The sequence below is a fragment of the Pan paniscus genome, chromosome 1 (assembly GCF_029289425.2).
Source record: "Pan paniscus chromosome 1, NHGRI_mPanPan1-v2.0_pri, whole genome shotgun sequence".
Classification (NCBI taxonomy): domain Eukaryota; kingdom Metazoa; phylum Chordata; class Mammalia; order Primates; family Hominidae; genus Pan; species Pan paniscus.
The window spans coordinates 88,107,440-88,134,949 of NC_073249.2; the positions used below are offsets into that span (position 1 = coordinate 88,107,440).

Consider the following 27,510-nt stretch of genomic DNA (forward strand, 5'->3'; position numbering starts at 1 on the left):
GTATCTACAAAAATGGGCAAAGAATAAATACACAGGAAACTCACAAAAGAGGAAATATAAAAGGCTAATCGTAAATTCTCTAAATTCTAAAGCATATAGTTTGGCACAAACTATATGGCAAAAAGTAAGCCCTTAATAACGCAGTAATTTTAATTATTATCCCTTATTACTAAAACAATAAGTGTGTATGAAATCTGATTGTGGGACCATAAAAAGTGAGTACTTTTTATCCTACCATAAAAAGTGCAACAAATGTTGCACAATGTTACTGCGTAGAGTCCCAGGAAAATGAAGCCTCTCCAAGGGCACTCACCAAACCCTCAAGGAGACTGCCAGTCATGTTTCTAATCTGCCTGGGATGACTTCTCTGAGAAGGTCACATCCTTCTGGTAACTACATTGGGAGAATAGCAGAGCAGGACATGTCAGCAATCTCCACTCAGGGCTCATCTGAAGTTTGACTTCCCGTGAACTTGTGTTGCAAAACAGTGTTTTATTTGCCATAGGAGGAAAGAGAAGAAGACATGGAAACAAGAATACAAGGTCATTGGCAGAAGAGTACAGTCATGCATTGTTGAAATATGGGGATACATTTTGAGAAATGCAGGCAATTTTGTTGTGTGAACATCATAGCAGGTACTTATACAAACCTAAATGGTGTGGCCTACTACACACCTAGGCTGTAGCGTATAGCCTATTGCCCCTAGGCTACAAACCTGTACAGCATGCTACTGTACTGAATACTTCAGGCAATTGTAACACAATGGTAAGTACTCATATATCTAAACATAGGAATAGAAAAGGTACAATAGAAATATGGTATTATAATTTTATGGGACCACCATCATATATGCAGTCTGATGTTGAACTGAACATCATTATGTGGTGCATGACTGTATTCAGTTTTAAGAAAAGGGGCACTCACTCTATATTCTAAATCCCCATCTCTCCTCTCCTCCCCCTATCCTATCCATTCCTGCCTTCCTAAGAGTCTCATCACTGAAGAGAAACAGACCCCAGGCAGTTCAATCTACACTCCAACCAATACAGCCTTGAAAAGGTAAACAGAATGTTGTTTTTATAATGTTTTATTATAAAAGTAATATATGATCTTTATAGAAAAATAAAGAAAATAAAAATCATCAATAATTTTATCACCCAGAAACAATCACTTTTAATGTGCTGGTAGAGGTTAGTCTATTTTAACATTTCTGAAATCATATAGATTTACATGATTGTTCTCATGTAACCTGTAACATAAGCATTTCCCAAGTTGCTATGATCTATTAATAACAGTGGTTTGATTAATTGGATTGGCTGTGTGGATGTGGAACGGAAGAGCCTTGATGTCAAGAAGAGCTGAAGCACGGAAGGTGCAGTAGGTCATTTGGGACCATATTGTCTGTGGCTTTCAGGACAGGGAGCTTCAGGACTCAGGTAGATGACTCTGGAAGAAACCTTCTCTTTTGGAACTGCAGCATCTCCCTGTCCTCCCCAACGGGAATTTAGGCCAGGAAATAACCAGATCTTCCCTCTCTGATTTTCTTCTCAAATCCCAATGCAAGACAATGGAGACTAAATACGGTTCTGGTAATCAGGCTCTTCCAGAGCATCCGGGTGCATGAGAAGTGAATAGGTGATTGTGTTCTCAGCCTAGAGAAGGCAGAAACCAGCAGTAAGGATCCACAGAGAGGGCCTAGGAAAGAAGGCAACAGAAAAGGCAACAGGGGAGAAGGGAGGGGGAGATGGCTGGGATCACTCACCCCAACTTTGTCAGCCTCGTCAGGATTAGTGGGATTGGCTGTGGGAAAAAGAAGAAATATCAGCCAGAGCACTGCTAGAGAAGAGGGCCTGCCTGTGCTGATGCTGAGGCTGCAAAACCAACGCCCAAACTAGAGCCAAAGCAAGCACTGCTGACCCTGTCTTGGGCCTCTAGGCCAAGCACTGGGTAAATATGACCTCATTGATCGATGCATAGGGTAGCCCAGCCACAGCCTTCCCCACAGGCCAAGGTGAAAAAGTGGAGCAGTCACTTGAGCTGCATTCTTTTCAGGGAATTGCTGAGCTTTCCTAGAAGCAAACCAGGAAGGCTTGGGATCTGAGATATTGGGGAAGAGGTGGGGGAGGGGGGTGTTCAGCATCAGAGTGAAGTAAAGTCCAGATTTTTGCTGGCCACAGATTTCAGGGAGAGAAGGCTGAGGGCCATTTCCACATTGTCTAAATGTAGTGCATCTTTGTTGGAACTTTGAAACATATGGTACTCCATGGCATTAAAAAGAAAGAGAGAGTGAGTGAGAAAGGGAGGAAGGGAGGGACAGAAGGAGAAAGGAAGGATGGACTTTGGTTAGTGTCTGAAACACACTGAATTCCCTCATATTTTGCCATGAACTGACTTAGCCAGTGTGAAAAGCAGCCACAGTATCTGCAAAGTGGCATTTCTCAGGAAGTCGGGAGACATCTGAGACAATGCATCTAATCTCTTCTCTCACCCCCTGAACACAGAGAGCCTTTATTGCCATGCTGTAAATTCTGCAGTAAACCACATTCTGAATTCCCATTCTAATACATTTCCCAAGAATCCCAGCAACCCAGCTTTGCCTTTTGGGAAAGGATTTTTTAAAAACCATTTATGCAGCCCCAATGCCTGGCTGCAAAAGTGCCTTGTGAAATGTGCTTATGCCAGTGCAGACAGAACCACACAACAAGATGGATAATCCAGTTGCTTGGACTTTGTTTTTTCCAGATCTGTTTTGGCCCTGGTGTGAACACAGGCCCCTATCACCACTGGGCCTGGCCAGCAGACATGCGACCTTGCTGCAAGCACAGCTGAAACAAGTGATATTTTGCTCAAGCTCTTAAATCTGTTGGCTCTGCTCTGAATCATACTCCAGCCATCTGAGGTGGGGTCTTTGACAGCCTCTTTTTTCTGCCTGTTCTTACTGTCATGGAAGCCCCCAGAGAAAGCACTGGTTTCCTTTGTGCTCTGACTTTAACTACAGTCTGGAAGTTGCCTGGCATCTTCCTGGAAGTTCCTTTACACACTCCCACCTGGGCCAGGGCTTGGGTGGCCCCTGGCTCTCGGAATGTCAAATCTAGAAGGCCTGAGAGGTCACCTTGGCCACCCACTCATTTCCTCAGTGAGGAGACTGAACCCCATCAGGGAGACTGACTTGCTCAAGGCTCCACTGTGTGATGGGGGCAGAACCAGGCCAAAATGCAGTCAACCTTGAGTGCATGGGCATCAGAACCGAGTTTTGCCCACAGAGTAGAGCCCACTAGTGCCCCTAGTCCCCCAGAATTTTCTCAAGCCCAAACCTCCTCTTAGTGTTCCACAGACAGCTGAGCCTGGCCACTCCACCCCATCCCTCCACAGAGGCAGATTCCTCAGCAAATCGAGGGGTTTCCAGGCCTCCTCCTCCTTTCCCCTTAGACTCCTGCCTCCCACATCTGATTGGCCTCAGTCTTACAGCCCCTAGCCCTATCCTTTGCCAGCTCTGCCAAAGCTCCACAGAAAGACCAAAGTATCTCTGATTTCTTGCTCTGGAAATATCACCAGATTCCTGGTACCAGAAATTCAGACACAGCCCTCTCCTCTGTATCTGGGACTGGTGTTTCTCTTCTCATCTCCAGAGAGGTCATCTTTAGGCCCAGGAGTTAGACTCAGAGCTGACCAAGCGATTTGAGCCCCAGCCATCCTCCCATTGCTGCTCCCTCCCTGGCTCCCAGCTGAACTTGCACAAGCCCCTTCTCCCTGGCTCCAGTCCAGCCGGCGCCCCTGGTGAGCCATGACTGAATCCCTGAGACAACCTGTACTCACCTGGTTTCTTGGGGAGGGTCTCTCCCATTTCCCTGCACTCAGGGTATCCTGGGAGAGCTGGGAGGGGCACACAGGAGGTTAGTAGGATTAGGCAGTGGGGCCTGAGTCCTCAGGACCAAGGACCAGGGCCAGGGTTGGATGGGACCAGCTCAGGCCTTCCCTCTGGCAGATGTTTCCTGTCCTCCCACCCCCAGCTCCCCTGCTCAGAGGCTGCTCCCGCCTGGAAAAGGGCTGGTCCAGAGGCAGAATTCAGCTCACCCGTGGGGATGCCCAGGAGTGTCAGAAAGGCCACTCCATGGCATCTGTCTGAGGCTTTCTCTGCCTTTTAAAAACACCCCTGTGTCTCAGTCTGTCTCTCTCTCTCTGTTTCTCTGTATTTACTTATCATCAGTAACTGAGGTGTTGGCTATGAACCAATTGAAAAGTGCTTTGTGAGGTGTTAGTGGGATTATTTCTTTCTTGGTGGCTTGCAGTACCCTCTCTACTCCCCCTTCGACACCCATATGAGCCCCACCCAGCTTCAATCCCTGCCTTGGCCCAGTGCCTGGAGAGTCCTCCTTCCCTAGCTAAGCGCTGCCCTCACACACCACCTCCTCCAGAGTGGCAACAGCCCTGTTTGTGTGCTGTTCCTGCCTACCAGGCACTGTGTAAGAGCATCAGCCTCTTTCATCCCCATGGCAACCCTGTGAGGTAAGTCCTATTAGTGTCCCAATTTTCCACTTGAGACAGCTGAGGCACAGAGAGGTGGAGTGACTCACTTGGGTCATATAGTTGGTATGCTGTAGAACTAGATTTGAACCCAGGCAGTCTGGCCCCACTATGTGCACTCCATCACTACACTACACTGCTCTCCCCAAGAACTTCTCCAACTGCCTCAGCCCTTGTTGGGCTATGGAGCCTCCTCTGTACTTCTATCCTAGGCTTTTCATGTCCCTATCATTGCTCTTATCCCATCTTATTATAATGACCCTGTCTTCCTCACAATGCTGAGAACTCCCCAAGGGCAGGGACTGGACTTCATCTTGGCATCACCCACCACGTCTCACGCATTGGCTGACACATAAGCTAGTTTGTTCAAGTCTTGTCAAATGAATGATCTAATAAACGAATGAATGACTATAATACAATACGGGCCTAGATCTGAATGTGTATCTAGCTCAAAGAGAGGGATTCTGGCAATGTCTGGGGTTAGGGCCTGGGCCAAGTGGAAACTGATAACAAAAGGGACCGGGAGGAGCTACAAACCTGAAATCCGCTTTTTCCTGCAGTAGATCAAGGCCACTACAGCAGCAACAATGGCCGCTACAGCAATCCCAGTGACCACAGCCACAATGATCCCCATCGGTGAAGAGCTGGGCGCTAGGGAAGACAGACATCAGGACAAGCAGTACTCTCCGTGTCCCACCTTACCCCATCCAATGCTATGTCCTAGTGTTTGTCACCCGAAGCTCTTCTGTGTCTGAGTCACTCACTTCTGCAGCACTCACTACATCCCCAGCCTCATCTGCCAGGGTTTCTGTGGCTGGACTTATGCCTCCTGCCTACCGAGGTTTCTCCACCAAACTAATAAAGGCACATTGGTGAGCAGGCAGGAGCAGAGGGAAGGGCTCCCCTTAGCCCTCAGGGGCAGTGGGAAGGGTGGGCCCAAAGCCTCCCATAGCTGGAGGCATCATTACTCTATGGAGCACAGCCTTGAACAGTCCATGACGTGCCAGGCTTTCTGGAGTGAATGGCTATAACATGAGCCATGAGAAGAATAAAGGCAAACCTCAGCTCTTAGGAATGCCCAGGAGCTTAGGGAACCTCTGCACCAACGAGGGAGCTCTGCTTCGCTGCCGTCCTTAGTCTGGGGCCTGCATTTCAAAGTGGAACAACAGCCTGGCCACCTATCACCTGAGGGCTCCAAGCTCTGGCCCCTACTCCTGCTCATTGGTCAATACTTAGCCAGGCCTCCACACCACTCCTCTTTGCTCCAGTGCCCACTTTTGCACTGTGGCCTTTCTCAGACCTCCATGTAGGCCCATGTGACCTCAGCCCTTGTCCATCCCCTCTTCTCCCCTCCTTACATCTTGGCAGACTCCGCATACCTTGGACAGTGATGGTCACAGGCTTGGATGAGTACAGCGTGTAGCCTATGTTTCCTGTGCAGTGGTAATCACCACTGTGACTGTGGTTTGCTTGTGGGATGGAGAAGTTGGGATCCGAACGGGAAAATTTCTTGGATTTTCCATTCTGGAAGAATGTGACCTTGACCAGAGGCTTGTCCTTCCAGCTGTGGCACCTCAGCACGATGGTTTCTCCCTCCTGGAACTCCAGGTGAGGGGTCTGGAGCACCAGCCACTCTGAAAGACACAAAAAACCACAGAGGACCCGGGAGGTCTTGGCTCAGCTCTGAGACCCAGATCTTCCTTACTGGTGGGACACGATGTGCAGAGGGAACAGCTTAGGTCTGAAATCAGACAGTCCTGGACTCTAATGCTGGCTCTGTCATTTATGAACTCTTGGGCAAATAATTTAAGTCTTCTGAGCCTCAGTTTCCTCATTTGTGAAAATGGGCATGATAGTGTCATGTATCTACAATAGCCCCTAGCACATAATAGGTGTTCAGGATACACTCATCTCCTCCTTCTCCCAGGAAGGCAGCTGCAGCCTTTTCCTGCCCGACAGGCCTCTGCAGGAAGAACACAAGAGACCCTAAGATGCCATCTCTTCCATGTCGAGGAGGGAAGGAAGAATCCAGTGTGACCGAGGAGTCTGCATATGATAAGGACATATGCCTTTGTGGACAGTAGTAAAGTCATGAATGTGCAACAAATGTTACCTGATGAATGCTACTTGATAAATTTACTTTGGGAATGTTAATAAATGTGGAGCTTCTTTCCAGCAGGGTCTAAAGGCAGCAGTGTCACCAGTGGGTCATTCGTTTGCTGTGTACTTTCGAGGAAAATTTGCTCTTCAGGTGAAGGGAGGGGACTAAGTGAAAAGCCACAAGGACAATGTTCATCACAGTCTCATTGTAACTTTGCTTTACAGAGAGCCACCTTTCAATGGGAGCTTTGTAAGATCATCAACCTCTCCAGCAAAATATTTATTAAGCTCTGCCCAGTTTCAGATGCTGGAAATACAAAGATGGGTAAGACACGACTTTCATCTCAGGTTTCCCACAGGCTGGTGGAAGAGAGAGACAGAGAAGAGCACCTAGCACAGTGAGAATGTGGAGAAGGGGCATGGAGGGCGGGATGGGGGCAGGGAAACACTGATTCTCACCAGAAGCCTCTGAGGGAGGCGTTAGTGCCCCACGGAGCAGGTGAAGAAATGGAAACTCAAGGGTTAAATGAATTCATCATGTTGTATAGTGAGTCATTTCCAGGGCTAGGATTCAGTTGTGGTCTGTGCTTTTCAATTCTGCCATTAAAATGGAAATGGGTTTTATGCAGTAGGGATTTCCTTCTGCTTCTCTTACACTTGGCTGCCTGTTTTTGGCGTTGTAACCTTCTGTTCAATCAGAACTGAGGCAAAAACAACCACTGATATGTGCTGAGGCAACTCACAGCGATACTTCCCAGTAAGCAGGCCACCCCCCTTTCCTGCAAACCTCTGCCTGAAAGCAGATTTCATCTGTCCTGGCCCTCCCAGGTCCACCCTGGGGCCTTCCTCCACTGACCGGAAAGCACAGTCAGATGCACAGGGTCGCTGAGGCTGGTCTGGCCAGTCTGGCACGTGTACTCCCCGCTGTCATTGTTGTTGGCCTTGAACCTGTAGCTGGGCTGCGTGTGGGTGGGGATGAGATTCCCATTGTGGAACCACTGAATGGAGTCGCTCTCAGGGCTGTGAGTCCCCCGGCATGTCAGAGTCACAGAGTCCTCCTGGAGCACGTTGATCCACTGGGGCTCGAGTTTCAGCACAGCCTTTGGGGGAGCTGCTGAGGGGCAGAGAGAGGAGGTAGCGTGAGGAAGAGGAAGCCCAGGAGCCCGAGAGGCCCTGAATCTCAGATAAAAAAGCACCTGTAGGCCTACTAGGGGCACCAAAACCTGAGCCAGGCCCAGAATGGTTCTGCAACTGAAGGCAGTTGCTTTTGCTCATACATCCCACCACAAGGGCCCCAGGGAGCCCAGGACTCAGACAGGGCAACAGGGAAGAAGGAGCGAGCAGGCAAGAGAAACACCCTAGAAATACATATACTTTACCAGAGATATCCTCACCAGTTCCTTCTCTCTCTCCCCACCAACCTCTCCCCACCACCACAGACACACAGACACCCCATACATACATACTCTTTTGAGACTAACTTTTCTCCCCGATAAACAAAGGCATTTGGACACTAGTGGATAAATTTCCCCTGGGGCTGGCTGAAGATAAGTGGGGGCTCTGGTGGAGATGGCAGGCATGGGAGTTGGATATCAGGTTTCCGTTCTGACCTAATGTCATTCTGTATACTTTAAAAACGAGGTCAAGATGGCCCGTCCTCACACCCAAGCATAGACAAGCCTCTCTGGCCTCAGAAGGATAAAGAGAGGGAGAAAAGCCGGAGGGCCAGTCCTGGAGCGGTGGAGGCTGAGTGGCACAAACACAGAAGTGCCCGGCAAAGTGTAGCCAGAGGTATGCAGAGACCACTCTGTCAGGGAACAGGCCTTGGAGCTCTCAGAAACATGCACAGTCAAGGATTTAGCAACACAGGGGGACAACATATGCAGGCCATGTGATTTTGCATGTGCCTGAATTTTATTTGGAGAGAGGAAGCCCTTGGTTTTATTTGGACAGCGGAAGGCAGTTGAGAGAGAGATCAGAGTTCTCATTTTCTGTGACAGCTCCCCCATTTGAACACCGTGGCTGCCTACCACTTGCCTCCGTGGAAGGAGGAAAAGGAAGGAGGAGAGTGGAAGAGGGAGCAGGGGATCTTTCGGGAGCAATTACCCTTTCCTGGCCCTGACTTGGTACTGGGCTCAGTTGCTGGTGCATTTAGAGCACCTCCAGACAGGGCACTGGGAGGAGAGGAAAAGGGGACCCGAGGGAAGGAAAGGCTGTGGGTGGAGTACTTACCAGGTGTCCCAGCAACAGGAGCTGTAAGACAGAAAGCAAAGATCAGCCCACAGTGGAGTGTCTGAACTGACACCTGCCCACTTTGGCCCAGAGACTGCCCAGGCCCAGAGCGCCCTTCACCTTCAGCACAGCCCTCATGGCCATATCCCCTGGGACTGGCTGGATGAGCTGCACTTTTAAAAGGACTGAGAACTCCCAGTAACATACAAAAATGAAATAAAATTATATAACACCCTCTTCCACCTGTTTTGTGGCATTTTCCTTTGGCTGACCCCTCTTGACTGATTAAAATAAATATGCCTCTGGAAAGAGGTCTCTGTTGGGCTTTACATATGATTTATACATCAGTGTAAATAATTTTGCCAGAGTTTATCCTGAGAGCAAGATTCGTTCTTTTGTTGGGAGGGGGTAGAAATTGCACAGGTAATCCATGATCACTACAGAAAAATAGAAAATACGCAGGAGCAAAATATTATCACCTTGGCATACATCCTGTTGGATTTTTTTCTGTGATCACACACACACACACGCTGTTCACATACAGACATACATAAGTGTAATGAGGATATACTCTAAAAACTGTTCTTTAACCTGATTTTTCACTGAGCAATGCAAGTTCTAGAAGATGAATCTGTTTCTATGTTGTTATTTTATTTTATTTTATTTTATTTTGTGGGGGAACAGGGTCTCACTCTGTCACCCAGGCTGGAGTGCAATAACGCGATCTTGGCTCACTGCAACCTCCGCCTCCCAGCTTCAAGTGATTCACCTGCCTCAGCCTCCCAAGAGCTGGGATTACAGGCCCGCGCCACCACACCCAGCTAAGTTTTGTATTTTTAGTAGAGAAGGGGTTTCACCATGTTGGCCAGGCTGGTCTGGAACTCCTGACCTCAAGTGATCTACCCACCTCAGCCTCCCAAAATTCTGGGATTACAGGTGCGAGCCACCGTTTCCCGCCCATGTTGTCATTTTAAATGGTTACACTATATCCTACTATTTGGCTGTCCTGTGATTTATTTAACAACTCTTTTGCTTGGCATTTAGGTCTTCCAGATTTTTGCTATTAGAAATATCTGATAAAAGGAGGAAGAGACTGCAAAAGGGCACTAGATCTGTGACTTCATGCAGGGGTAGGGAGATGCCACTGGGTTAAGAAAAGAGCTTCCATAGTGGAGGCAAAGTGTGGGCTAGGGTGGATAAAGATTTGTGGGTGCTGTTATTGGGTAAAGAAGCAAAGCTGGGTCCTTAGGTGAATCAGAGCTCTGTGTGTGTGTGTGTGTGTGTGTGTGTGTGTGTGTGTATGTGTGTGTGTGTGTCCATCTGTCCATGGGTGAAGGTTTTCTCTTGCATCTGGGCTGAGAGAAAGTCAAGAAGCTTCCAAGTGCATGTATATTTTCAGGGACAAAAGTACGGAAGGAAATGGAATCAGAACCAAGAGGTAAAAAGGGGGCAATGTGGAGAAAGTGTTGGCCTCAAAGTTTACAGAACTGGATTGTGGTCCTGATGCTCCAATATCTCGAAATATATATTTGGACCAATCACTTCCTTCCTTTGCATCCAAAATTAATCAACAAACCTGCATTAGCTTCCTACTGCCCTGCAATGCATGCTGAGTTCACCTAAGGGAAAAGAATGTTAAGTCCCTACTTCCACTGAAGACAAGAATCTAATGGTGGAGATAAGCACATGTATAATCTGATGTAAAAGAGATGACATTAGAGGAATTTGGATAAAATGCTATGGAGGTTCAGAGAAAGAAAAGATCCCAGGGCTCTGTGTTTGGGAGGGTTTGGGGTTCATAAGGAGGGGAATCCCACGGAGAAGATGGGACCTTTCAGGTTCATCAAGGACCTTCCAGAACTGATAGGATTTTGGCTGAGAGGGAAAAGGTATTCCACGGGAAGGTGCAGCAAGTACTTGGCAACATTCCCAGCAAGTTGCAGCCCAACTTCTACTTGATTTCTGGTCTCTCCTCAAGCACTTCCAATAATGAGGGACAAAGCAGGAAAGCAAGGTAGAAGTCATACTCTGGAGGGCTCCTAGTACCAGGTGGTGTGGCAGTGGGGGAAAGCACATACTGAGTTTAAATGCTGACTCCGCTACTGCTAAGTGCCCTTTCACAAATTACTTAACTTTTCTCTGCTTCAGTTTCCTTGCTTGTAAATGAAGATAATGACAGCAGTATCTACCTCATAGGGTGGTTGTTAGGATTAAATGAGATAATCCAGAGAAGGCATTTAGTGTGCTACATGACACATGGTGAATTTCAAATAAATTTAATTTTTTTTAATAAGTTCACTCCTTGGTTCAGTATACAGTGGGAAGTCACTTAGAATTTTCAAATTGGGGCTGAAAGTGCAGTGTCAAATAGATTGGAACAGGGCAAATGCCAAAGAGCTTAATTAAGAAAGAAACTAATTGTGATGGAAGAATGAGGTCAGAGAAAAAGAAAAAGAAAAAAAAAAGAGATGACTGTAGTGATCCAGAATATGTGGATAACCCATCAAACAACTGGCCTCTTCATTCCTTGAACTGCTCAGCATCAGTAAACTTTCTTTCTTTGGAGATGAACTTTCTCTGCTCAAGTACAGCCACCAGAATAATCTTTGACCTTATCAAGAACCCCAAAGCATCCATCTTACCAATGGCTGTCCTTGAGCACATGTTTGCCTTTACCTCCCACCCTCCCCCATCTAGCTTGAATTCAATGAGGCATCATTATAATTACCTCCTTGCAAATCCCTTAACTTTGTTGCCTTTCTCTATCTCTACCAAATGCACCTGTATTCCCCATGCCTTTACTTGCTCAGCTGCGTGTTATTGAAATTACCACACAAGAAGGCAAACTGTTGACGCAGTAAATGTGCGATCACCGCATTCAAAAGGACACTGAACTGCCATTGTGGCACTTTTTTCCAAGAAATTTGCTCTGCTACTCTGAGTAGTGACACTCATCTTTTCCTCATTCCCCAAGCTTTCTCGTCCCACCCTCTGCCTCCAGTCCTCTCTCATTTTTAGCTGATGCCTTTCCTCATATTTCACAGAGAAAACAAAAGAAGTTACACAGAAGATCTCACATCGTCCCCCGACTAAATCTACCAGTCTTTTCTGCATCTCTACCTGACTTCTCCTTCCTTGCATTTCACTGGAGAAAGCATCTCTCCTCCTGTCTATGGTCAGTCTCAAAGCAAGTACTCTGGATCCCATTCCCTTTAATCCTCTCAAAGGTTTCCCTTTCTGTTATTCACTTTCTTTTCTGCATCACCAGTTTCTCTCTTAGCTGGATCTTCCCATCAATGGTAAATTTATTTCAGCATCTTCCATTAAAAAAAAAAAACAAAAAAAAAAACTTTTCCTTGACACCACATATAATTCCAGCTACAGCCCCATTTCTCTCGGTTTTTGTTGTTGTTGTTGTTTGCTTCACCCAGGCTGGAGTGCAGCGGCACCATCTCAGTGCACTACGACCTCCGCCTCCCAGATTCAAGCAATTCTCCTGCCTCAGCTTCCCAAGCAGCTGGGATTACAGGCATGCACCACCACGCCCGGCTAACTTTTGTATTACCACCATGCTCGGCTAATTTTTGTATTTTTAGTAGAGATGGTGTTTCACCATGTTGGCCAAGCTGGTCTTGAACTCCTGACCTTAAGTGATCCACCCACCTCGGCCTCTCCAAGTGTTGGGATTACAGGCATGAGCCACTGTGCCTGGCCTGTCTCATCCCTTTCAAAACTAAATTTCTCCATTGTTTTTCTTACATAGGCTGTCCTCATTTCTTCTCCTCTCATTCACTGTCTAATTCTCTGCAATTTGGACTCGGCCCTCAGCAGTCCACTAAAACTTTTCTTGTCAAAATCACCAATGGCTTCATGTTGTCATAGCAAGTGGACACATTCTGTTTCTCTCCGTCTTCCCCATGTCAATATGTATCTTCGTTATCCACCCAGCTACATAGGCCAGAAACCTGCAAGCCATCTTTTAACCTCTCTGTCTCCCAAAATCCAGCCCCTTCCACACCAGGAAGTCTTGTTGATCCTGCTTCCAACTTAGATCTTGAACCCACTAACTTCTCTTCACCCCCTTTATAGACACTACTCAGTTTAAGTCACCATCAGCTTTTTCCCATATCTTAATTTGTCCCCTCACTTCTTATGGTCACCCTACAATCCATTTTCCATAAAGAAGCTAGTTCCTTAAAAAAAAAAAAAAAAACGAAATCAGATGATATCACTCCCCAACTTACAAGCCTTCAGTTGCCTTTCTTTGGTCTTAAAAGAAAATGGAAATGGCCTGCAAGCCCTATCAAATTGGGTCCGTGCTTCCTTCTCCAGCCTCAGCTCAGATCCCTTTTCACCTACTCATTGAGCTTCATTAACACTGGCCTTCCTGGCATTCTTCAAATTTGGGGATTTTCTGTATGCCAATCCCTCTACCCTGAAATGCGTTCTTGATCACCAAATGGCTGAATCCTTACCATGTTGAAAGTCTCAGCTTAAATGTCACCCCCTCAGAAAACTCTTTACATAACATCCTGTTTAAAGTAGGCTGCTCTCTTCTCTTCCCAACAACTAATCTTATCACAATACCCTGTTTACATCTTCATAGCCCTTTTCCATTTGTACTTATGCCTTCTTGTTTGTTTACTTACCGTTTATATCCCTCAGTAGAATATAAATTCAAAGAGAGCAGTAGCCATATTAATTTGATATGCCATTGCTCTGGAAATCATTCACTGGTTGAATCTAGGTGGGAGATAAGAGAGCCCAAAGTTGTACTGACAATAGGAGGTGAAGAAGAGGAAACAGATGCAGAAGAAATTTAAGTGGCAGAGAGAAGTTGGCATTTAATAGACTGTGGGGGTGATTTAAGTTGGATAACTAGGAAAAGGGTGGCTGCGCTTACGCAAATACAAATGTTAGGAGGAAGAGAACATTTGTAAGGAGGAGATGATAAGTTGGATTTTGAATATGCTTTGTTTTTGAGCTGGAGAATCATTTTAGAGGTGTCCAACCAGCAGTGGAAATATAAAATTATACTTGACAGAAGCAAGCAAGAGAAATAGGTTTAGGAGTTATTGACATAGAAGTGGTAGCTAAAAACCTGAGTATGTAGGATTGGCAAGGGGGATGGTGTAGTGGGAAAGAGAGTAAAAAAGAAGAGGAAGAGGGAGAGAAAAAAAAGGAAAAGATGAGGAAAGGAGAGAGAAGTCACCAATTATGTATCCATTCCACAGTTAATAAATAGTAGTAAATACCAAATATGCTCCCACCCGGTGTACTTATTGCTTCACAATAAGTTCATTGACCCCGTATTTCCGGTCAGGAAGGCTGTCAGTCATGTTCACTGATAAGTCTCCAAGTCCTAGAACAGTGCCTGCACATAGAATTTGGAGAGTCAGCAGGAGCAAAGGTGGTAAAAACAGAAAGTGCAGTGTACATACTGCCTGGCTGTAGAAGAAGATTCATGTGGGGTGCAATGGGGAACACAGTTTGCAGGGCAGAATTAGAGTTTTTGCAGTGGGCAATGGAGCAGCACGGAAGGCATTTATTAAATGCACTGACACAGCCATAGCTGGACCTGAAGATGCCGTGGCCTTGGTGGGCAGCATGGATGCAGGGGAGGGGAGACAGGAGCAATCAAGACCCCATCAGAGGGTGCTATAAAAATTGACTTATCAAGTGATGAAGACCTAAATGTGGCAGCCCCAATAAGAATGGAAAAAATGGGGTAAATCTTTGATGACTTAGTAAAAGGCAAATGGGAGAAAATACCAAAGATCTTTCCCAGGAGTCTTGCCCAGGTGGTAGAGAGGCACATCACCTCTCTAGGCCTGAACTTCCCCACATGACAAATGAGGTAGTTCACTTTACTTTCTCTTCTACTTTAATCCATTCCATCCTATTCATGGGGGGAATACTCTGTCTTCCTTACCTCTTTCTCCTGTAGCCCAGTATCATCCTGCATTGACAGCCAAGAGCCGAGGGCCCCCAGAGCTGATCACGTTTCACTAGTAATCACATCACACAGCTTGGCTGAGTGGCAATATGCTTTCCTCTAGAATGTGAGGGTGGAAGCCCCAGGAACTGAGCTTGGAGAGATAGTCCTGGCAGTAAGTCTCCCCTACTTGGCCTCCCCTAGGCTTTTCAAACCACTCAGCATAATCAGTCGTCGTCCCCTGTCCAACAGCTGAGAACATGGTTAGAAAAGAGCCCTCCATTTTGGCCTAAGACCCTGGCTTTCTTGCTGATCAGATGCAGTACTTCCCCATCATGGTCTGTGGGGTAAAAAGCAGCATGCATGATTTCTCTGGTCCCACAACAGATGACTCCAGACTTACCCAGGTTTTTGTATTCTCAGAGCCCCTGTTCCCTGGATAACTCAGATCTCCCTATGCTTCTGCCTAGGGGAATATTCTTACACATGAAGACAATAGGCTTCTGCTACACGAAGTGGTTTCAGGGGCACAGAGAATGGCCACTGCCACCTCCTCCCAAAAATGCATCTTACAACTTCCTCCCTACCCCTTACCCAAGGCAGCACTGGCCCTCCTGCCTAAGATTTGGTCTTTTGTGAAACATAAATTTCAAAGAAGGCAAACACTCTGGCCATTCATTTATCATTCAAGTATAGGTTACTAGACTTTTCTCAGAGCGGGTTCTGATGTGGAAAGCAACAGAACATCAAGAGTCTGGGTGTTCAGTAAGATTGGGTGAAAGACACTGAAAAAACCCTGAACTCTGCCACATTGGATGACTTTCCAAAGCCAGCAGAGTCATCAGGGTTTCATCTTCACCAGCCTGCCTTCCCTCCCCTGGGTGTCCTGACGGGCTTCCCATGCCACCCCTCATCCTTGCCCAGGGTTATCCTCAACTGAGGTTCCCGTTCCTCTCTCCCTCCTGGGGGCCCTGACTCACCCAGGAATAGCACAGCTGTCCACAGAAGCATATGGCCCCAAGGCTGGGGGGACTTGCAGTCAGCCCAGTCACTCTCAGTGGCAAGGACAGGTAAGAATGACAGGATTCCCATCACTCCCTGGAGCGAGCTGGCGCCCAGAGCACAGCAGTCACAGCCTTCTCTCAAAGCTTGGCGGATTCTACCCTAGAGGGCAAACAAATTCTGGAGTCTGAAAGGGGAAGTGAAAAAGAAATGTTCTGTTTTATCACAGGCTCCTCCCTTTCCACCCTCTTTCCTCTGTCTTTCCCTCCTAGAAGATTCAGAGCTTCCCAGAATAAATCTGGTGTAGCCCATGTTCAAATTCACAGAAATTTTAGAAACTAGGGAAACAACTCCCTTCTTCTTCCTCTGAGGCCACAGCTGGCCTGGGCCTCTGGGAGAAAGAGGGAAATGGTCACCAAAACTCAGCTCAGAACCTCCTGTTTCAGTCTCTATCCTCCTGAGAAAGGGTGATGGAGGACAGCGTGCACCAGCAATCTTCTAGTACTTCTACTTCCATTTGGAGACCCAGGCCCTGGAATCTGGACGCTTCTTGAAATTGAGCATGGGGACTCCAGGCCACCTACCATCATTTAATTTTCTCTATTGTCATAATCCCAGACTCACTGCTGAGTTGTGGAACAAGGACAAGGAGGTATGTCAGGATGGCAATAGAATGACCACACTCATCCTCATTATTCCCCTGCCCTCATTCATTCTTTTTCTTATTCATTCTTCTATTTAATGAATATCCCAATAAGTATCTATTGAGCACCAATCTGTGCCCTGGTTTTGTATCTTGGTCATTTTTGCCACCCTCATTTCCATCCCTGTTCTCACTGCAATGGCATGGTGAAAGAGCATGGGCTTTGGAGCTGTGTTAGGTTTCGGGTTGAATGCCAGGTGGCTTCTCAGAGTGTCAGGTTCCAATCTGTAAAAGTGAAGAATATCGTGCCTACCATTTAAGCACAGTTTCTCAGCCTCAGCACTATGGACATTGTGGGCCAAATTATTCCTGTGAGGACCTTCCCCGAGCATTGTAGGGTGTTCCGCAGCACTCCTGGGCTCTACCTGTTAGATGCCAGTGGCACTCCCAGTTGTGAAAACAAATATGCCCCCAGATATTAGCAAGTGTTCCCCAGGGGACGAATTGCCCCTGGCTGAGAACCACAGTACTACAGGTTTTTGGGAAGTAAAAGAGAATATGAGGGTTAGCAAAGTGCTTGGTACATCGTGGGTGTCCGGTGAATGCTAGTTCTCTTTTCTTGCGTTCTGTCATCCTCCTCATTACCATTTGTTCACCCTCAACATCTCCAAAACACGAGTTTCTCTGGAATCTCTCCTGGGGCCCCTTTCTGGGGACTCTTTCCCAAATGCCTTCTCAGGAAGCAGGCTGTAATACTTTAATACTTAAGGAAATGACACTGTCAAACCTTGTTATCACACTCTGTGGTCTTCAGAAACCTTCAACAGCCCCACCCACTCTGACGCATGCTTTTACTACTGCCCCCGTTCTACCCCCAGATCCATCCCCAGCTCCTATCTAATTTCTAGGTTAAAAATTAGTTTTTTTTTTTAACTGGCGATGAGATAACAATGAGCTGGCATCAATACTTTATAAATATCATTAGAAATAAAGGCATACAATATATAGGTAACACACTAAGAAACCAAAATTAATATTTGCTATGTAAGCATGTGAATTCTTACTGTAAAACCAAGGGTATCTGAGACAGATGGCAATTAATTTAGAAGTTTATTTTGCCAAGGTTAAGGACATGCCTGGAAGAAAAAAACACAGAATCACAGAAACAGTATGTGGTCTGTGACTTTCTCCAAAGATGAATTTGAGGGTTTCAATATTTAGAGGAAAAGCAGGCTGGGGGGGAAAGAGGAAGAGTATGGTAATCCACATGTTGTAAGGGAAAAGTAGCAGGTAGGGGAATAGTCGATTATGTATTGTCTTGCTCTCGGTAAATTGGCACTTCATGTAAGATAAGGTAGAAACGAGTAACCTGTGGAGTTTTTCCTTTCTTTCTTTCTCCTTTCTTTCTTTCTTGCCAGAGTCTCTCTTTCCCTTTCCTCTCCTCTCCTCTCCCCTCCCCTCCCTTCCCCTCCCCTCCCCTCCTCTCCTCTCCTGCCAGAGTCTCACTCTGTCGCCCAGGCGGGAGTGCAGAGGTGTGACCTCGGTTCACTACAACCTCTGCCTCCCGGGTTCAAGCAATTCTCTTGCTTCCTCCTCCCAAGCAGCTGGAATTACAAGTATCTGCCACCACGCCCTGCTAATTTCTTTCTTTCTTTTTTTTTTTGTGTGTGTGTTTTTAGTAGAACTGAGGTTTTGCCATGTTGGACAGCCTGGTCTTGAACTCCTGACCTCAAGAGATCCACCCACCTTGGCCTCACAAAGAGCTGGGATTACAGGCATGAGCCAACACACCTGGCCGTCTACGGAGATTTTTAATCTTTTATCTGTAGCTATCTGCTTAGGATCGAACAGAAAGTCAGTTTCTTACATGACTCAGCTTTCAGTTTAATTTGTTTTTTCTTTTGGCACAGTGTATTGGAATCCTGAGTTTTATTTTCCTTTCACATTATTACTATGGAGGAGGCACTAGACTCACATTATTTCTAATTTTCAACAATCCCAGAAGATAAGTATTATCACCCTCATTTGCACATGAAGAACTTCGATTCAGAGAAGTTAAAATGATTTGTCCAAAGCTACATGGTTAATAAGTGGTGGAGTCAGAATATGAAACCAAGTCTGCCTGACGCTAAAGACTTAGGTTTTCTACAACACTAAAGGAGCTTCACAAACAGTATGCAGGGACCACCTACATGCCTTGTATGAGTTACCAGCACACAGAACTAATGAGTGGCTCTCAGGCCTAGGAATAGCCAGGTAGGGCCAGTTGCCCCTGGCTGAAAGCAGCCTCATTTGTTTACAACTTTACTTGTGTGGTTTTCTCTGTGCCACGATTTAAAAATGATCAGGAAGTCCTACACAGTGCACATGCTACTTCCCTGAATTGTCTCAGGATCCAAATACCACTACTAGACATTTGACTGAGACAAAAGAACCAGACAATATCTTTTAGATGACTTATTAAAGGAGATAGACACAGAGTCAGGTAGGGCATTTCCAAGGACACTAAATCAAAACAGAAATGAGTCTCTTTTTCCCATCACAGCTGGGAAAGGGAAAGCACAAAATACAAGGAGATATTTCTAAACAAAATGGTTACAAATAGAGGGGCACACTATTTATTAAAACTGAAATATGTCAGTCAGAAAGGAAAATTCTTGGGCAGGGCCCAGTGGCTCACACCTGTAATCCCAGCATTGTGGGAGGCCTAGGTGGGCGGATCACTTGAAGTCAGGAGTTCAAGAGCAGGCTGGCCGACATGGTGAAACCCTGTCTCTATAAAAAATAAAAATTAGCTGGGCGTGGTGGCGCATGCCTTTAGTCCCAGCTAATTGGGAGGCTGAGGCACAAGAATCGCTTGAACCCAGGAGGCAGAAGTCGCAGTGAGCTGAGATCATGTCACTGCACTCTAGCCTGGGCAACAGAGCAAGACTTTTCTCTAAGGAAGAAAAGAAAGGAGAATTCTTTGAAAGGGATGATTTTATATAAAATGTGTATTCTGGTAAGGGGAAAAGTATGAATAACTCAAAAATCATGAGAACCCATAATGAAGATGCTTGGAGACAGACCCAGATCAAGAGCCTCATCTTGTCTCTTATCAGCTGTGCAATCTTGGACATCTTATTTATCCTTTTTTTTTTCTTTTGACAGAGTCTTGCTGTGTCACCCAGGATGGAGTGCAGTGGCACGATCTCAGCTCACTGCAACCTCCACCTCCTGGGTTCAAGCGATTCTCCAGCCTCTGCCTCCCGAGTAGCTGGGATTACAGGCATGTGCCACCATGCCCAGCTAATTTTGTATTTTTAGTAGAAACGGGGTTTCACCATGTTGGCCAGGCTGGCCTTGAACTCCTGACCTCAAGTGATCTGCCCACCTCGGCCTCCCAGAGCTCTGGGATTACAGGTGTGAGCCACCGCGCCTGGCCTATTCATGCTTTGTAAGCTCTGTTGTCTCATCTGTGAAATGGAGATTACATTAGTACTCACCTTATAACATGAAGATTAAATGAGAAAATCCATAAATAATGCTAAACACAGAACCTACCATATAAATTTAGTCTTTATCATTATTATCATTAAAAGGCTAGAAGAATCTAGTCTCTGCTTCCAGTTGGGACTAGTGTTTATAGACCCACTTTGGGAAGGCAGATAAATGCTATAAACTCAAATGGTTCCAATTTTACATACTCTCAGATTCCAGCCTGTTGATTCAGAATGTACTCCTTTCTTTTTGTTCTGCTTGGTTGAATTTTGTTTCTCTTCCTCTTAATATCCTGACCACAGGCTCAGTGAATCCCTGTGGTTGTTTTTATCAATCCTCTCTACAGTTTCCTCCTTATAGCCACTTCCCCACAAGCTGAGACAGCCAGGCACTACAGTCAGCTGCCAACCCCAAAGGAGAGGGAAGCCTGGCAGAGAAGGCAAGCACCAGGAAAACAAACAAAAAGGATGATTGACTGATGGAGGCTCTGGTTGGAGAGGCCTCAGCCAGGTCTAAGCATCAGCCACACCTCCTCAGGGAATTCAGGTCTTTGTGTTAAAGCATCATCATCTCTAACAACCCATTAGAAATGCAAATACCCGGCCAAGAGTGGGGGCTCACACCTGTAATCCCAGCACTTTGGGAGGCCAAAGTGGGTGGATCACTTTAGCCAGGGAGGAGGGAGAGAGTAACCTTTCTAAGTTTTATGGCTTGCTTTGGGGAAGAGGGATTTTGGTTTCTATGACTTGCTTCAGGGGAGAAGGAAGGGTAAAGGACAGAAGGGCAAGAGAATGTCAGAGAGACCTTGCTTCTGAGGTCTTCCAATCTCCCTTAGTTCAAAGCATTCAGCAGGCCAAAGTGCCATATATTGGGGTATTGTTTCTGTGCCCCAGCTGGCGACACTGGGTAAAATTGGAAATGAGTCAATGCTTATCATCATTAGGAACATGGTGGTTAGAACCAGGAAGAACTTGTAAAAAGTATCCAATTATTGGTGAAAGAACAGACAAATAGATTAATGGAACAGAATAGAGAGCCCCCAAATAGGCTCACATGAATAGAGTCAACTGATCTTTCACAAAGAAGCAAATGCAAAGCAACTGAGAAAAGTCATTAAAGACCCTCGTTTCAGAGGAGTACTGCCCCACACCCAGGAGGAAGGAATGGTACACAGGCCTTGCTAAGTTTTCCCCATCAGTCTGTTAGCATCAGACTCTACCCTTTATCCAGTCACATTTCTACAGGGCTAGGCATTCCTCATTGAACCTAAGCATAAAAACAGAGTCTTCCCTGAGTCTTTGGGTCTTCATTTCAGAAGGCTCCTGCATCATGTAAAATTTTGATAAAATAAAATAAAACTTTGACAAACTTTTCTCTTGCTAACTCATCTTTTGTTGTAGGAGTGTCAGCTATGACACTCATGATGGGCAAGGAAAGTTATCACAACTTTCCACCTCTATGAAGCTCCAGATTCTACTCTCTCTTCAATGATGATTTTCAGTATGAGGGTGCCCAGTCTGCCACAACCTGTGAGGGACAGAAGAGAGTTGAGATCTTAGGTAACACCTGGGCAGGCTCATCTCTGGGGCAACACACAGAAGGGTGAGGACAAAGAGATAGCTTACTGTAAGTGCCACCCTAAAAAGGTGCTAGCCAGGAAGGAAGATGTAAGCCATGCCCTGGAGAGAAAGCAGAAGGGTCGAGAACCGGAAATGTCCATTAATCAGGTATCCAAAGCAGAAGGACTGATGTGTGAGGAGTCAGAAGCAGAAGGGAGGGTGCCGGGTCCAGGGCCAGTTTGAAACAAATCTTGTCAGCCAGGCGTGGTGGCTCACGCCTGTAATCCCAACACTTTGGGAGGCTGAGGCAGCCAGATCACTTGAAGTCAGGAGTTCCAGACCAGTCTGACCAGCATAGTAAAACCCCATCTCTACTAAAAATGTAAAAATTAGCCAGCTGTGGTGTCACACACCTGTAATCGCAGCTACTTGGGAGGCTGAGGCAGGAGAATTGCTTGAACCCAGGAGGTGGAGGTTGCAGTGAGCCAAGATCATGCCACTGCACTCCAGCCTGGGCAGCAAAGAAAGACTCTGTCAAAAAAGAAAAAAGAAAAAAGAAACAAATCTTGCCACCATCAAGTTCCCATCATCCATTTCTCTTTGTGCATTTATTGGCAGATTGATAAGGCAGGAGAGATCCTAAAAGTGATTGGAATGTAAATAAAGGAGATCTCTGCCTCTACTAAATAAATATACAATAAAAATTACAAGGAGATCTCCTCTGACCAAGGTATTTCAGTAAAGTTGCAAATATGAAGATAAGTATTGCTGCTGGTTGAGTAGTCTTATGGAAAAGCCCTTCAATCGGGTCGCGGTTTATCGTTCTAGAAACTGAGAAAAGTATTTTGTACGAGAGGACAGTGGAAGTTCCTGCTCAGCACCTGTTCTTTCCTGTGGCCTCCAGTCTCAGTAGAGACCCTAGGAGAAGAGTTTACTGTGACTGGAGCAGAAGAGCAGGCTGCAGTTAACTTGGTCCCTGGCAGAATTACAGAAGTAAAATGAGGTCTTCAGGAATCACTGGAGGGAAATGATACTGAGAGTGGCAATAGCAACAAATTCTGAGCAGGAAAGCAATAACTCATGGGGATCAACTAGTGACTGATTTACTCAACCCATATCCAGTGCTCTAACCCAATGTTGACTCTGCTAGGTAAGAAAGATGGGGTGGGGAAGGATGGGAGGAAGAAATGAAGAAATGAGAACAGTGGTCTCTGTCCTGAGGAACCCTCATTACAATGGGAAAGATAGGATACATGCAGGAGACAGATATAAAAACAATACACACCTATCCTGTGCTTCACCTGAATTAGAGCAGAAAGTCGTAGAATTAAAAATTGAGGCTGGGCACGATGCCTGATGCCTGTAATCCCAGCACTTTGGGAGGCCGAGGCAGGTGGATCACCTCAGGTCAGGAGTTTGAGACCAGACTGGCCAACTTGGTGAAACCCCATCTCTACTAAAAATACAAAAAATTAGCCAGGGGTTGTGGCACGTGCCTGTAATCCCAACTATTTGGAAGGCTGACAGAGGAGAATTGCTTGAACCTGGGAGGTGGAGGTTGTAGTGAGCCGAGATCACGCCATTGCACTCCCGCCTGGGTGACAGAGTAAGCAACTCAGTCTCAAAATAAATAAATAAATAAATAAATAAATAAATAAATAAAAATTGAGGAAAAGTGTGAGTGTTAGAAGAAACAATTGATTATAGAGCCAAAATATCTAATCAGAAAGATTGTAATTTCAGACATATCTGCATAATCTCTCTTCTTTACCTCTTCCCCCTGTAGCCCACTATCACCCTGCATTGACAGCCAAGAGCTGAGAGCCCCCGGAGCTGATCAGATTTCACTAGCAATCACAGCACACAACTTGGATGAGTGGCAATATGCTTTCCTCTAGAATGTGAAGGTGGAAGGCCCAGGAATTGAGCTTGGAGTGATAGTCCTGGCAGTAGGTCTCCCCTACTTGGCCTCCCATAGGCTTTTCCAACCACCCAGCATGATCAGTCCCTGTCCCCTGTCCAACAGCTGAGAACATGGTCAGAAAAGAGCCCTCCAATTTGGAGGGTAGTTCTGAATATTAAGGTACTTCTGAATAGTAAGAAGTAATAACATAAATGTATGAAGAATATAGTAGCTCAGAGAAACAGGCTTGCACCATGAAGGGTTAGGACAGTCATAAAATGGAAATCACGTTTATATGAGAAACAACATAGCCTCAAGGAAAACAAAAGCCAGTATCAGGCTTTGGTGAAAACTTAGAACAAGGAGAGATTGTAAACTAACCAGAGGTGTGAAGAGCAAATAGCAGAGCCTACCTACATAGCACAACTCCTGCCTGCATGGCCATCAGGACACAGTCAGTGCCGACCTCAAGGACACTTTTGATGATAACTTTTAAAACATACCATTTTACTTTCTGCTTTTTAGATTATCAAGTCATGTGAGAAACAGATAACTTCATCTAATTTCTGTGCTTAAATTCATTATGCCCTGCCATTCTGGTGATTTTTCATTTTGGACTTGGCCATTTTGATTTGTGGTATAAAAACAGCTGTGAAAACCAGCCTCATTAAAATGTTTTCATTAGAAACACCCCCCCAAAAAAACCTGTATTAATTAGAAACACCTGAAAAAAAACAGATAATACACAAAGTGATAACTTTTCTTGAACCCGTCAGAGTGCTGAGGTAGTGAGGCAACCAAGTACCCTGAAATCTAAGAAAAGACAGGTGTTTCTAAAGAGGGCTAGGATATGAGCACAGGCTCACCTGTAAGACAGCGTGGAAGGAAGGCAGGGCTACCATTCAAATGGGTTAGAAGAATTCAGCTAAAATTTTTAATAAATCGCTGAAAGCCAGATGTGGCCAAGAACTGAGAGCTCATGATACAACGGCCATTCCTACCCATTTGAAGCATCTTCATGGGCCTCCACCAGAGCTCATGAAAAGCTTGTGGCCAGGGAATACATACCTAGGTAATGGAGCAGCCATCATTCTGGGAAAGGCATGAAGCCCACCTGAATCCTTTTTTCTAAGGAACAAATGTCTTAAATCACTAGAAGAAGGGCCCAGGGCACAGAGCAGAGGAAAAGAGCCCATTACACCTGGAGGAAAGGAACAGGAAAAAACAACAACAACAACAACAACAAAAAACAACTCTCTACCCTTGGGGAAGGGGCTGGAACCCATCCCGAGCCTAGATGATTCCAGGTCTTCTACGATTGAGTGAGATCTAGGATCACTGAAAAAGCCCTATCCTCAAGATCCAGGGACAGAAGGCCCGACTAAAACTGAGGCGGGACTAGAACAGCTGTCACAACCCCACACGTTCTTCTTAGCCACGGCCCTGAAAAAATCAATAAGAACAGCGGCTATTGCAGCAAAGAAAGAGTTTAATAATCACAGGGCCAGCCATGTGAAGAGAGCAAGCAGCAATTTCTCAAACACATCTCCCTGACAATTCAGAGACTAGGGTTTTTCATGGGTACTTTGGTGGGCAGGAGGCTTGGAAACTGGAACAATTAATTGGCTGGGGATGAAATTACAGGGGTGTCTAAAGCTGTCATTGCGCAGCCAAGTCAGTTCCCAGGAGTGGGTGGATCTCAGGACCTAGTGGCGTCTCTTGGTCTACTGAAATGTTGAATCTCAAAAATACCTTGAAGACTCGTTCTTCAGGGTTCACAATAGTGATGTTATCTATAGGAGTAGTTGGGGAAGTTATAAATTTTGCAATCCCCGGTTACGTGACTCTGGTGCAGTAAGCAATATGCTACTGTAAAGACACATGGAAAGCAAGGAAGTGAGGAAGATACACTAAGCAATGGCAGGTCATTGTTTAACTGAGTCTATTCTTCAGCAAAGTTAAAGTCCCTACCATATTTTCACCTTGCCTTATGAATGCAGTTTCAATCTTGAACAAGGAGGGAGTTCAGTTTCCCTTGACTCAAAGTTTAACTATAAACGTCACTCATAGCTATTTTGACCTCCATGCTAGAATAAGAAAAAAAAAAAACTCGCCTGTGGGTTAGAAGCAGGATGGAGTCAGTCATGTTAGATTTCTCTCTTTATTCGTTTATTTTTTATTTTTATTTATTTATTTATTTATTTATTTATTTATTGAGATGGAGTCTTGCTCTGTCACCCAGGCTGGAGTGCAGTGGTGGGATCTTGGCTCACTGCAAGCTCTGCCTCCCTGGTTCAAGCAATTCTCCACCTGCCTCAGCCTCCCAAGTAACTGGGATTACAGGTGCCTGCCACCATGCCCAGCTAATTTTGTATTTTTAGTAGAGACTGGATTTCACCATCTTGGCCAGGCTGGTCTCGAACTTCTGAGCTCAGCTGATCCACCTGCCTCAGCTTCCCAAAGTGCTGGGATTACAAACATGAGCCACCACGCCCAGCCAGATTTCTCTCCTTATTTATATATATATTCTGCAAAGGCAATTTCACAACGGATAAACCTCTGCCCTACCTCCCAGGCTAGCAAGAACTGAATAAGAAGCAAAAGTACTCTGCCACTGAAGAGAGAATCTCTGAGGTGCAGGCACATACTTTAGAAAGGCCTAAAGTTGGGGTAGTGTAGGAAAATTGAGAAAATACCATCCGGGAATACCGGTGTCTCTTGGTCTACTGAAATGCTGCCTCCACCCAAGCACAAGATAACACTAGAAGAATTTGAAGGTAACTATGGCAATAATAAAACCCGAACCCAGCTCAACTCTTGACTAGATTGGCCCACACTAAGAGCTTACCAGAATAAGAGGGGTGCTCATTTCCAATCATAAATGCAATTTACCTTAGTCCCTACTGTCCTACATATAATGTCCAGAATTCAATAAAAACAATGAGCCAACACAGAAAAGCAAGGTTTAAAAATCCTGTCAACAGACAATGCAAGCAATAGAAACTGCTAAAAGATGATTCAGGTGTTGGTACTATGAAATAGGGAATTTTAAAATCAAACCATTAATTACAACCATATTTAACATGTTAAAGGCTCTAGTGGAAAAGGTAGACAACATACATAAACAGATGGGGAATTTCAGCAGAAAGATAGAAACTATATGAAGAGTCAAATGGAAATGTTAGCAAATTTTGAAACAGAGTAAAAGAGAAGAGGAATGTATTTGACAGGGTCATCAGTAGATGCCATACAGCTGAGAAAAAAAATCAGTACTTTGAAAATGGGTTCATAGAAATTACCCAAACTGAAATTCAAGGAGTAAAAAAAAAGAAAATAGAACAGAACACCCAAGAACTGTGGGACAATATAAACTGGCCTAACATATATGTAATTGAAATCCCAGAGAAGAGAGAAAGGATGGGAGAGAAGAAACATTTAAAGAGAAAATGGCCAACAATTTTTCAAAAATAATGGAAGTCATCAAACCACAGATCCAAGAAGGACAAAGAAGCATAGGCAGACTAAAATACACACACACACACACACACACACACACACACACACTCCTAAACATATCATATTTAAACTGCTGAAAATCACAGATAAATAGAGCATTATTAAAATGCCCATAGATCTTTATTTTATTTTATTTTATTTTATTTTATTTTATTTTATTTCATTTTTTTGAGATGGAGTTTCACTCTTGTTGCCCAGACTGGAGTGCAATGGCGCAATCTCAGCTCACCACAACCTCTGCCTCCTGGGTTCAAGCAATTCTCCTGCCTCACCCTCCCAGCTAGCTGGGATTAAAGGCATGTGCCATCACGACTGGTTAATTTTGTGTTTTTAGTAGAGATGGGGTTTCTCCATGTTGTCAGACTGGTCTCAAACTCCCAACCTCAGGTGATCCGCCCCCCTCGGCCTCCCAAAGTGCCGGGATTACAGGTGTGAGCCACTGCGCCCGGCCAGATCTTTATTTTTAAATTTTTGATTGGAGAGCTAGGATGCCAGTGCCACCACTCTAGCCAGCCACAAAGGAGATAAACAGAAGTTATATTGGTGGAAATGTCAAAATATCTAAATCTTTCTCTTGGCCAACTAAACTGGCTGGAAGATTTTAAAAGAAAAGTTT

General features: G+C 45.4%; 1 protein-coding gene across 4 annotated transcripts; it reads right to left on the reverse strand.

Annotated features, from left to right (window-relative positions):
* Positions 1 to 472: 472 nt before the first annotated feature.
* On the reverse strand, positions 473 to 15,982 carry FCGR2B (Fc gamma receptor IIb). Of its 4 annotated transcripts, none has more exons than XM_034939144.4 (8): positions 15,772 to 15,982; positions 8,857 to 8,877; positions 7,481 to 7,738; positions 5,904 to 6,158; positions 5,062 to 5,175; positions 3,817 to 3,873; positions 1,763 to 1,800; positions 473 to 1,652 (listed from the first exon to the last, which is right to left on the reverse strand). In XM_034939144.4, exons 1-8 carry the CDS (start codon positions 15,881 to 15,883, stop codon positions 1,575 to 1,577), a joined length of 933 nt encoding a protein of 310 aa, XP_034795035.1. In that variant the 5' UTR covers positions 15,884 to 15,982; the 3' UTR covers positions 473 to 1,574. The 4 variants fall into 4 exon arrangements, with proteins under 4 accessions (XP_034795035.1, XP_034795024.2, XP_034795034.1 ...); XM_034939133.4 differs by having other exon boundaries at positions 7,481 to 7,735; positions 15,772 to 15,962; XM_034939143.4 differs by lacking the exon at positions 3,817 to 3,873 and having other exon boundaries at positions 7,481 to 7,735; positions 15,772 to 15,962.
* Between the last annotated feature and the right edge of the window lie 11,528 nt (positions 15,983 to 27,510).